The sequence below is a fragment of the Pinus tabuliformis genome, chromosome 1_1 (genome assembly GCF_031772625.1).
Source record: "Pinus tabuliformis cultivar Carrire ecotype Pingquan chromosome 1_1, CPIR1, whole genome shotgun sequence".
Lineage (NCBI taxonomy): Eukaryota > Viridiplantae > Streptophyta > Pinopsida > Pinales > Pinaceae > Pinus > Pinus tabuliformis.
Window position 1 is genome coordinate 480,961,957 of NC_142297.1, and position 13,126 is coordinate 480,975,082.

Genomic DNA, 13,126 nt, shown 5'->3' on the forward strand with positions numbered 1-13,126 from the left:
TTTTTCGCGTTAAGAACCTTCAATTATATTTTAAAACGGTTAGATTGGGTACAATAAAACAGAGCGTTGGACGAGGGGTATGCCATATTTACAGTAATTCTGTCGGAGTGACATGAATGGCAGCAATTGTTTTTTATCATTTCTTAATTTGGTTTGGAGAAGACGGTCCAGAGTTTCATCACAGAAGAATACAGAATACGGTTTTGAGAAAACCAGAATTTTATTAAGAAAAATACTAGACAATCATCGAAGCAAAATTTCTCTCAATATAAAATTTGAAGTGTAAATCTATTTTAATTCCATTGAGGAATTAAGTTTTTCTTCGTGCAGTATGTCATAACAGTGTTTTAATTTTAATATTTTTTATTTATATTTATGATTTATAATTATGATTTACAAAATAGTTTTATAAATTAAATAAATATCTTACTTTTATAAATTAAATAAACATTAAACATCCTACTTTGATGAATTAGAGTAACTCATATCGTAGTGATTGTATTTTTTTATAAAAACTGAAGAAAATGACCAGCAAAACCAAATATGCATCGCTTTTCTGAGTCACACATCTTATAAAATTATAATTGAAATCAGTGGAAGGATGGCCCTTTTCCATTGACAAAGTCCATTTAATTATGTAGAACAACATGGCCCAACATTGTTTTTTGTTCTACTTATATTAAAAAGAAAGCCTTATCCCTACAGTCAGGGGTTAAATTTGGGGGTTAAATTTGACGCCCGTCTGCAGTTTTAGGTCTATTACACGTAAAATATGTTCTAATTTCAAATATCCACGTCAGCGGTAACTTGCTATTAATTTTTAATAACGTCAATATGACGGGCATGTTTGAAAATGAAAAGTTTTAAGTTTTTTTTAATAATTTTTTTATATATATATATATATATATTTAACATCCAAGTCGGGACTCGGTATAAATAGTGAAGACTGAAGTGACTGTAGTCTGTGGCTCACTGGCTGTAGGCTGTAAGTTGGCGGCCCGCGGGCGGCGGGGGCAAGTTGCAACTGTCGTTACCCAGAGTCCAGAGACTACAAATGCGTGACGCGTCACACGTCCACCAACTTTCACGAATGGAAATAAATTCTGAGCCTGGAGCATTTACCACTGGTGACTGTTCCACTGTAAACTTACCAAATACCAACTTACCAAGTACCAAATTACCGCGGCCTGCGTGTTCAAGTCTCAAGATATGGAAAGATATGGAAACAGGAAACTTAATTAACAAGTTACAAGCCTCTTACAAGGTGAATCGGAAATGGAATGTATGCTCGAGCGGCGACTGCGAGGCCGAGTTGATCATAGATGCTACTGTGCTACACAGTGAAAACCAACATCAACCCTGGTCCCCAACAGAGTTCTGGTCGTGTGTCTGGTGCGATTTCTGTTGGGTTTTCAGCTTCTGTCATCAGTTTATATACATCGCCGATTCGCCAGCGTTGCCAGGTTTTTGAAATCCCTCCCTCTCTCTCTGTACAAATAACAATAACAATTACACCATTCCAAAAACATGCATCCTGAAAGTCCACAATTTCAGTATACATTTAATGGGTATTTTATTCTTATTAGAAGTGAAAAATTTGCAAAATTTTGCCCCGGAATGCCAACTATTAGTGTTTAGGTTTGTAACAGTTTTCATTATAAATATCTACTAAGTTTGATTTTTTTTTAACCGCTCCTAGATTTAATATATAAAAAAACCAGTACAAACCTCAATCCATGTATCCTACCTGTTGGGAAAGGAGCAAAGGACTTCCCGCATCCTTCCTGTAAGATGGTTGGTTCGTCAGAGAAAACGAGCGACCCATCAGCCGCTGTCCCCCAAAATAATGGCACTGATCCATCTCCATCCTGCCAACAAATACAAACCCAAACCAATTGTAGATTTTGGAAAATTTCAAAAATATAATGGAAATCAATTCTCTCAATAACTTATTTCAGTTAGCTTTATCATTTTTTTGAAATATTCCTAAATTTAAAATAGTTATTAGCTTCAATTAATATACAGCAAATTTATGAGGCTAGCCCCTGCCCCAACTCAGCCTAGTGAGCCTACCAAAGAGAGAAAACGATGCCATAAAACTTTAAAAGCAGTACTCACCAATTAAAGTTATGTTTTTCTTGGTTGTTTAAGATTTATTTTTCATATAAAAATGAATTTAGTTTTTGAAAAACCTAAAGCATATAATACATACAAAATTCAGAAATCAAATTTGGAATGTCAACAAATTTATACTAGAAAACCACCCAGTAGTAGAACAATGAGACCTAGGTAGAATATGGCAAAATTTATAAACAATTACACCAAATTATCAGAACTTATCTTAAATTAATATATTCTGAATACTGATACACTTAACTCATAATAACCTTAAGTAAACAACATCTCCATAAAATGACAGGCATTATAAAATATAGGATTAAGTAGGGTTAAGATAACTCCAAACAGAGGCACCCCCATAGTCACCTAATTGCCAAAACTGTCCAGGAATAGAACCTGGTTCTAATTCCCTGCAATATTATGTGACTCTGTCAGGCGATCAATCTGCATTTTGATTACCATCTTAAACGATCATCAATTTTGTTGTCTGGACTTAAAACAATTTGTTATTATTACAGAGATTGCATGCTTGCAGAAATCTTCTCAACACATTAATATTTTGTCACATTTATTATTATTATAGGTAAGCTCTGTCCTCAGACGCATGACCTTTTTGTTGGTAATTCCCCTGGGCCCTAATTCACTGTTTTGTTTCACTGGCACTGGCCCCCTACAATAAAAACTTATAAATGACCTCTCCTTGTAACAGCTGTTATATTGTTTAGTTTTGGATTTTTGTTGTAAAATTTCATTTGTTGGATTAGTTAATTGAATTTGTTAAAGATGTATTTTTATAGTTTTATTAAATGATTTATTTAGATTTATTTTTAGTGTTTGGGATTTTCAGTAGCGTAACAGTGCAATATTATTTTTTTAATATGGTTTTAGTTGATGAAATGAAATTCATATATACTAAATACTTTATTTTTTTTATATAGGTATTATATATCAAAAATGTCTTCAAAAAAAGGAAATCAACTTTCTATCAAAAAAAATTTGGATGGTCTAATACATCTCAAGCTTCATTGCCTGATAAAGAAGATCATGATTTTGATCTAAATGAAGATTTAGATGTCTTGGGGCATAATGAAGAATATGATATCTTGGAGCATAATGAAAAAAGTGATGAAGAATTTCACCATGGAGAACCTACCACCCAAAAAAAAAGAAAAATGAAAGTAAAAAGAGAGTTTCGTGATCAGTGGAAAACTAAGTATAAGTGGTTGAGAGAGGCAAAGCATGAAGGAAAAACAGTTATGAAATGCATATATTGTGAAATGCATAAGGCAATGGGGCCATCGGGAATTGGGATTGGTTGCTCTACATTGCAGCATGATTCTATAATTGTTCATGCTAATTCAAGCATTCATAAACTCTCACAGGCAAAGTGGATATGTGGAAATGAGAAGAAGGCGAAGTCTATTACAGAACACATTGCATGCATTGATGATATGAACAAAGAAAGAGTCATCACTACTATGAAATTAGTATATTGGATGGTACAAGAGGATCTACCACTTTCAAAATATGAATCTCTTTGTTTGTTTACAATGTCTTTACACACGCCTAATATGCCAAAGAACAAAGAGTACACATCATATACAAATCACATGGCTGCAAAAGAATTCCTTTTTGCTATATCTCAGTACCTTGAAGAGCTACAAACTTCCAAAATGCTAGATAGCCCTTTTTTTTCATTGATGTTAGATGAAAGTACAGACCGTAGTTTAGAAAAACATCTTGTGGTTTATGCCACGTTTTTAAACTCAAAAGGATTGGGTCCTCCAATTTCACAGTTTTTAAAGCTCATAAATGTTTGCGATGGAAGAGGGAAAACAACTTATGATGCAATCAAACATTTAATGGAATCAAGGGGCCTTTCAACAGAAAGATTGATAGGAGTTTCCACAAATGGCGCTTCTTCAATGGTTGGTAATGAAAATGGTTTTATCACTTTCTTGAAGAAAGATGTACCTAATCTTGTAGGTGTTCATTTCATTGCTCATCGTGAAGCCTTAGCTGCATCAGATGCTTCAAAAAGAATACCTGAATTATTATTTGTTGAGAAATTAGCAAATAAGGTATATTCTTGGCTGCAAAATTCTACGAAAAGAAATAGTCAACTTATTGCTCTACAGGAACTTATGCAACTTGAAACTCTTCAAGCTCTTCAAATCCATGGAGTTAGATGGCTTTCAAGGGGACAAGTCATTGAAAGACTTGTTGCACTTATGCCTCCCATATTAACATTGTGGAAAAATGAAAGAAAAGACTCATGGTATGATAAGGCAAGAATCTTTTCAGTACAATTTTGTTTACATATGCTTGCAGATATAATGTGTGAATTAAACAAGTTGAACAAGCAATTCCAAGAAGAGTACATTGATGTCAGCTCTTTAGGGGCAGCCATAGATGTCACGGTAAACACTTTGAAAAGCTGGTTTTTAAGAAGCGACACATTTGCAGATGGCACATGTTATTTATCTAAATTTATAGATGCCTCTAAATTTGGCTTTTTAGAAATTTGTGATAAGGAGGGGCTTGTTCACAAGCATGAATTACGATTTGTATCAATTCCACATGCATATGATGATTGTGTTGATATACAAAAACAATCATGGAAACCGTGTATTGAAGGTTCAATAGAAAGTTGCAAACAACTTGCAAAAGATTATGTTCAAGCTCTTGTAGAGAATTTGAACGGAAGATTCCCTGATCTTGCATTTTTCAACTCAGCAAAATTGTTTAGCCCTTGCCATTATTTAGAGGATGTTCATGGCAGAGAACGAAATTCAAAGCGTTGGCTCGAAAATATTTTTCAACACTTACAACATCCTTATTATCAAAGTGAAGAAAACAAAACTACATTTGATTTTGAGGCTTGTTTGAAAGAGTTGCATCCATTTGTTGACACTCTTCGTGTTAATTGCGAGGGATCATCCATGAAAGATGCATGGAGGATTTTTTATGTTACAGGGTTGCATACAAATTTTCCTCACATGTCAAAATTATGGCAGGCGATACTTACTATTCCTGCAAGTACAGTTGCTTGTGAGAGAGGATTCTCAAGACAAAACATAATAAAGGATGTCCGAAGAACAAAGCTATCATTAGTTGCATTGGATGCCTTGATGCGGGTGTCTCTAATAGGGCTTGATTCATCTATGGTGGAATGGGATAGGGTATTTGACATCTGGAAAGATGCTAAAGAAAGGAGAATCTTAAATATTTAAATTTTTTGCTTTTATTTTTATATTTGTAATAGTGGTGTTTTGACAATTACCTCTTTTGGTGAAACTGTCCAAAATTTAGTTTGTGTACATGGTGAATCGTGATATTGAATCTACTTTTTGAACATTTACATAGTTCATGCACATTATGTTTTTGGTTTGAAAATTATTTCACAACTATTGTTCTTTTAATGGGATTAACATGGTAGACTTACACCACTTCACTTTCCCACGAGATTTTTTTGGGAGGCAAGATGAATAGATTCAGTCAAAGTTCTTTGCACCTGCATAATTGGAGGGGGCATTATAATGGGCAGGAAGATATATTTTTATAAAATGTTGTTGCGCTTCAAATTCTCATGCTTGCTCCTTTTCTTCTTCTTTTGGCTTCGTGCAAGCTTCCTCAGCTCAGGTTTGAAATCCAATAACACCCTTGTTTCTATTTTATAAGTGAAATCAATGGTTGCAATCTGATATTCTTTATACCAAAATACACTGTTGCAATCTTATGTAAGTGAAATCAATGGTTGCAGTCTGATAATTCTTTATACCAAAATACACTGTTGAAATCTGATGCTGAAATTCAAACTTATACAGGTTTCTAAAAATATTGATTAAAGAAAAATATTGATCAAAAGATCTTAGCTTGAGTGATTTGATGAAAAATTTGTTTTTGAATTGTTTGGTTCATAAAAATATTGATTAAAAGATTTTTAGAAGAAGCACTGAAGCACTGACTCACTTATTCTGGAGTGGTCTCTGTGGGTTTTGATTTTGCAGCCAGAGAAACTGCAAGTATCTTCCCCTTCATCTGTAAATGCATGCATGCAAGTGTTCATGTGGTCAGATGACACTTACCCAAAGGTTGGGCAACACTCAGTGTCAGAAGATAGAGAAATATGGCAATGGTCCACCATATTGAGGATCAAATCTGCACAGGAAATGTTCTTCTGAAGAAAACCAGAGATATCAGTCCGAAATCAGTGATCAATCCACCTTTTAGAAGCCAACCATCTTCAAACTCAGGAAGCATGGAGCATAGAGTCTTGCCTGTCCAATCTTCATTTGAATCCAATAAGCCATCCAAGGTACATTATTGGTATCCCATGTCTATATTTTTTCAAAACGCTGGTTTGCTATGTTAGAATAATGGGTCCATATGTCTTGGTTACTGACTGTAGAATATTCAAAAATCTCTGTTTGTCTGCCAGGATATGGGAACAGATATGACACCCCTCGGAAGTTCTCGCACTTCTCGTTGCCATACTCCTGTTAAAGCTGGTTCTCCTGCTAGGCATAATACTCCTGCCAGTAGATCTGCACTGATAAACAGCGCTGGCATCGACATTGGTGAACTGGAAAAGTGCCATTTTGCCAATTTAGAGCTTCAGGGCTTGCCATCGGGTATTCAGTTCAATTCAGTTGATAAGAGTGTTTCCACTTGGAGTTCGAGGGAGGAAGAGGAAGAAGAGGTCTCGAAGAGCTTGAGGCATTTTGACATGGGTGACTGCAAGAAGAGCATTGTTGAAATCAGAGCTGCAGATTGGGAAGAAGCAGAACGATCAAAGTGCTTTACCAGGTAAGCGTCGAACCCAAGGATGATAGAGTGAAAGCTTATCGATAGAGAAGACATTATTTTGACAAATCTCCGTTCAAGTTTATTAATCAAAGTATGAAGTCCGTCATTTTACAAAGGAGAAATTTTAGGGTCATCGTTATCTAGATGAGCGATTCTGGAATATTTTAGAAATATGAGGCACAGACCCAAAGTGAACTGTTTGATTTCGCTCCAGATTTCTGAAATATTCCAGAATTTCCAATATACTGAAGTTCAATAAACATGTTAGTGTGTTCTGTTGGACTTCACTCCTGTCCATCAAATTTTCAAAATATTCCAGAATCTGCAATCGAGTGAAGTTCAGCAGACATTTTAGTGTGTTTGATATTTATGACATAAAAGATGGTTTAACTGACACAAGGAGGGGAAAGGTAGAAGGTAAAATCATGTATATACCTGAAGGATAAAACCATGTGGAGAGTATTTGGGAGTTTATCCTCGATTTGTTAAAATCCTGAATGGCAGTTCTGGTTTGAGCTACACTGTTAGCGATTCTCGTTCTGTTATTCATTTCATGCAAGTGAGAAAGAAACTGGTTTCTTGTGGGGTATTTCTCAGATAGATGTAGGACTATATAGATAGCGTGCAGAGACCAATTGGCAATAAGCTAATGGTCTGCTGCTTTGCCAAGGGTGGGGTTCATGGAATACTACGCCAATTTTACGTACATCTTCAGAAAAACAGTTATAGTGTCCTTGGTGACTTGGACTGTTTTGTTATTTTGTAATACGAGTTATTACTTTTGATGGTTTTGATTTTTATTTTATAACATATGAATTAGGGTATAAATTAACAGCAATATTATTTTATAGTATATGAGTATGAATTAGGATATAAATGGACGGTAATAAGCAGTTTAAAAATAAATAAATAATCCATTAGGATATAGTATATGAGTATGAAGCAGTTTAAAAATAAATAAATAATCCATTAAAAAAATATGCTATGCTTGATTCTATTCTTAACAAACCAGTTCACAGAGCACAGATGAAACTTGTACAAATAAATTTTAAAAGTCATATGATGGGCAGTTTAAAAATAAAAACGTCATAAAAAAATTCCTTGACGGGTAGGGTCACCCGTCAAATTTAACCCCTGCCTACATTCCTTAATTATTGAAAACTCCAATGGAGATGCAATACGTACATCACACTTTTTCAGGGTACATCAGTGGTGCAGAGCCCAATGGAAAAAACTGCAGCCGCAGTCAATAAACACAGAGCCTTTGCCCAAGGGGGTGGCATATAAACGGTGAACATGTTTGGAGTGACACCGAAGCAAAGAAAATTATATATATATATATATATATATATATATATATATATATATATAGATATATATATATATATATATCTATATATATATATATATATTAAGTTTGTTTTGAGAAGACGAGAGTTTCATTATATATATATATATATATATATATATATATATATATATATATATATATATATATATATATATAGTTGCAAAGCAAATTATATATATTTATATTTATATTTTAAGATCGTTTTGAGAAGACAAGAGTTTCATTAAATATATATATATATATAGTTGTGAGAAAACCAGAGTTTTAGGAAGGAAGAAGCATTTTTTTATTATTGTTGAATTTTATTTTAAATTTAAATTAGTATAAATTTAGTTTAATTTTAAATTTAAATATATTATTATTGTTTTTCCACAGGAAAAAAGCAGTAACTTTTTATTTAAAAAATGAAAAGTTACACAAAGCATATGCATTGAAGCATTTCTATAAGTTGCCCATTGGGCTCGAGTGCTTTCGCACACAATGCAACGTAGCGAGGCTACCGTGCATTTTAGAAAGAATGCAAGAAAAGAAAAAAGAAAGGAGGAAAGGACAGAGAAACTGGATCTCGGTAGTGAGTAGTGGACTCACACCTCATGTTTTTCTCCCCTTCTTCTTTTCGACCTTGCGCCACTCTCCTTGAGTGGGCTCGATCGAAGCTAGGACTAACTGTGTTTCTGCTTTCTGTGGAGTTGTATCCTTGTCTGAGTCTGACGTATCTGAGGGGTGATGCCATTTGATCCCTCCCATACTCAGATCCTCGCTTGTCTTCTCTGTCTGATTTGAATGGAGCTGTGAAACCTTGTTGGCTGATATGTTTTCCTTTTGGGTCTCCTTTCCTTGGGAAGGCTCAGAATTCTCTGTGGGGGTAACTTCCTCCTCTGCTTCTGATTCGTCGTCCTCTGAGTCAGGAGGGGGAAATTGCCATCCTTTCCTCTGCTTCCCTTTCTGCTTCTTTTTATTGTTTGCTTTCTTGGCTTCTGGGCATGTACTTTGCAAGTGTCCTGTCAGCCTACAGTTCCTGCATCTGAAAGCAGTGTTTTCGTAGTCTAGTCCTTGCAGCCAGTTTTGTTGTTTGTATACCAGCCTTATACTTTCCGGCAATCCTTTACTTAGATCTACTTCCATGCAAATGCGTACAAAAGTGTAGATCCTCTCATGAGTCCTTTCCAGATCTGTTTTGATGTATTTCCCTATGTTGTTCCCAATTCCTTCCAAAACTCATTCACTCCAAAAGTGAAGGGGAAGGTTATATAGGCGGACCCAGACCGGCATTTTGGAGACAGTCATTTTGTTTGGATCAAAATCTGGAAACCATGGGGTCATAAAAAGACCCGATGTTCCCCAAAACCAAGGCCCAACACTGATGATTGTATCTCTGACTTCCGTGGATGCGAATTTAACAATGAAAAACCCCTTGGAGCATAAATGTATATCACATTCCATGGTCCAATTGGTGAAGATCCAGTGAAATAGATCCATTGGCTTTGGCAAAAAATTGTTAAATCGGCAGATTAGGGCCTGCGTTTCATATGACTTAATGAAATCTTCAAGTCCTGTAGAATCAAAGTTGAGGGCTGGGGTTTGCCCTAGCTGATCTACTATGTATGGCCTAGGTGTATATCCACCTTGATCTGGAGGGGACCCTGGATCTCTGTTACCCTATAATATATTTTTGTAAGAGGAGCCTCCCTTGGGTTGATGCTGAGATGCTGTCTTTTTCCCCTTGTCTCCTCCTGAGGAGCTTGGATGTCCCTGGTCCGGAGCCCCTCCTCTCAGCCTAAGGTTTAAAGCAATGGTTGTTTCTGGGCTAATATCATAGTTTTTCAGGGTTCTGCTATCCTGAAGGGACCACCTACCACTGACCAAATGTTGGATCTGAACAGGGTATCCCATCAATGCCCATATTTGCTGTTTCAACTGCATAATGGTGCTTTCTGCATGCACCCATACTAGACTAGTTTTCCCCACAGGGGGTTTAATAAAAATCTGAAAACAAGTTGATGTTACCTGTTGCCTGGGTTCTGGCTGTTCTAGCTGCCCATGATATTGCGCTGCCGCGGCGCTGAGAAGATCAAAAACCCTAGCCAAGTTATTCTCCCGAGCCGCAAAGCTACATGTCGGATCTACCTTATTCAGGCCCCGATTTACTGGATTGTAAACCAGATCTGGCGGATCGATAGCAGATCTAGGGTTATCTGCCAGCGTCAGAGCCTCACTCTCGTCTATGAAATCCACGCCCACAGCTTCCAAGATCTGGGTCGAAAAGTCATCAACTTCACGGTAAATGGGAGTGGGGAGACGTGAAACACGCGACGAACACCGCCGCTCCAGAAGCAGCCCTTCTTCTTCTTTCATTCGCCGGGGTTTCACCACCTACCGCGTCTACGATTTGGAAGCAGAAGCCACCGCCTGAATGCCTTCACGGAGATTTGTTAGCTCGAGATCCTCCATGCGCTTCTCCAATCGTTGTTTTCGAGCTTCCTCTGAGTCGATCTTGCCGGCGTCCCCATCCTTGTCAAAAGAGCTAAAAGCCTCCTTGAATTCAGAGATCTGCTCTTCAGTGAGCTGCTCAACGATTCCAGTTGCCTCAATCGCCAATCTATTATTATTCCGCAATATAATTTCAAGTTATTAACACTATGCAGCCAAATATATTATTATTGTTATTATTATTATCTAATTTTAAAATTACGACTAAACATATCAAATTAGTATATAAGACCTTTTGTTTATGAGAGAAGAATTAAAATTCTCTTTATATAATATGTTATCTTTAAATTTCATATTAAAATGTATCATATTTTTTTTTCAATTATTTTATGTTATTATAATATGATATATATGACTCTTTGTTTGTGGGAGAGGAATTAAAATTTTCTTTAGATAATACATTATCTGTAAATTTCATATTAAAATGTATCATAATTTTTTTTTCAAATTTTTATGTTATTATAATATTTTATTTAGAGTTGATAATAAACTTTTATTATTGGTAACGTACATTTTAAAAATATTATATATAAAGGAAGAATAATCTCTAGTATATTTTACTTTTAAAAAAATAAAAAATAATTATAATTTAATTCAATAAAAGAATTAATCATTTATTATATTATCAAGTGGCATAAAATATACAAAGGAATTTAAGTTAATGATGTATTGGTCATGTACACGTTAAAAAACAATGATATGTTAATATGGAGACATGATTTAAGATAGGGTGAAAGCATGAAGATGTAAAATGATATGTTAATATGGAGACATGATTTAAGATAGGGTGAAAGCATGAAGATGAGTTACATTTTTGAGCTGGTGATGAAATTTCAAGTTTTTTATTTTATCCAATTGAAGTACTTTGAATTTTGATACAGAGTAAAAAGACTAATTGTGGAGAATTATGTTGTTGCCTAATGATATTTTTTGCAAAAATATGAAGTGTCATTTAATATGTCAATTTTCCATTAAATGAAATGCTTATCCTTGCAACTTTTCACACATTTTAAGAGTTATGTGTGTGACCACTTAGCATAAATTAATCTAAAATGTGAAAATAATTTAAATCTTTGAAAAAGTAGTTAATTAACTAAATTTTATTTATTTGTTATAAATAAAATGGATTAAATCAATTCAAATTAACTATACAACAAATTATTAAATATCCTTACTTATAACTATTTCAAAAATAAAAAATAAAATATCTTTATAACTATTTCAAAAATAAATAAAAATTATAATATAGAGACAAATATAACATTGCCTCTATTCTTAATCCCAAGAAAATAATAATACATTTATTTTTAATCCCAAAAATAAAATACAAAATTTACTTATAAGAAATACTTACAAAATTTACTTCTAAAAAATTAGACATAAAATTTTTCATATAAAATTTTCTATTTTTTTCCTTATAATATCTTAATTTTAAACTAACTTGTTTAAATAAAAACTAACTTGTTTAAATAAAAATTAATCAAATTAGAAAAAAATTCTAAATATAAAAATAACTCTGAGTTTTAATAAAAATAATAAATTTATTATTAAATAACTAAATTAAATCGACTACACTAAATTGAATTGAATATTTTAAAAACCTCTTTATACATTTGTATTTTGCAAAACCATTAACCATCCCAAATTGCAATAACGGAAAAAGAAAAACAATTAAAAGTGTCTCATTATACTAAAACTCAGCTTAAAGTGTCTCATTTTTTAGTAACGCGACGTCAGTTAACTTTGAATAGTTAAAATCATGTCCGCCTGCGACTGAGGTTGCTTTTACCTGGGCCCCCGCATCTTTGAATTTAGTAATCTATGGACAAATGGATCTACAATGTTTTTGCTTTTTTTTTTTTTTTTTTTTTTTTTACCACGCTATCAACTTTTTACACGTATTTTTTCACACTATCATCTTTGTACAAATTTTCATGAAAACAAAAATATCAATAACAAATTTGGGTATTATTTTTTCAGTTGTAAATTAAAAAATTATATATTTTTAGAAAAAAAACAAAAATATTAATAACAAATTTATATGTGTATTATTTTTGAAGTTATAAGTAAAAAAATAATATATTTTTGAATATATAAATAAATTTAATATTTAGTTTATAATTTCAAATTTATGACAGTTAAGTTATTTATATAAATGTTTATATTTTAAGTTCATAAATAGATTTATCATCAAAATATAAAATTTTGAAGAAATAATGTTAAGGGAACAATTATATATATATATATTGGAGAAATATGGGTTTTAAAGGGAAAACAATAATAAAATGAAGAAAAATAAATAATATAATAGTCTTATAAATTTAAAAAAAATGATGATGATGATGGTGGTGGTTAATG

The 13,126-nt window shown here is 33.5% G+C and overlaps 1 protein-coding gene across 1 annotated transcript; it reads left to right on the top strand.

Moving 5' to 3' along the window:
• The first annotated feature begins 3,407 nt into the window (after positions 1-3,407).
• Positions 3,408-5,351, top strand: LOC149213843 (uncharacterized). Its single transcript, XM_089389178.1, has 2 exons — positions 3,408-4,125; positions 4,450-5,351. The coding sequence occupies exons 1-2, from the start codon at positions 3,408-3,410 to the stop codon at positions 5,349-5,351; spliced, it is 1,620 nt and encodes a 539-aa protein (XP_089245304.1).
• The last annotated feature ends 7,775 nt before the right edge of the window (positions 5,352-13,126 follow it).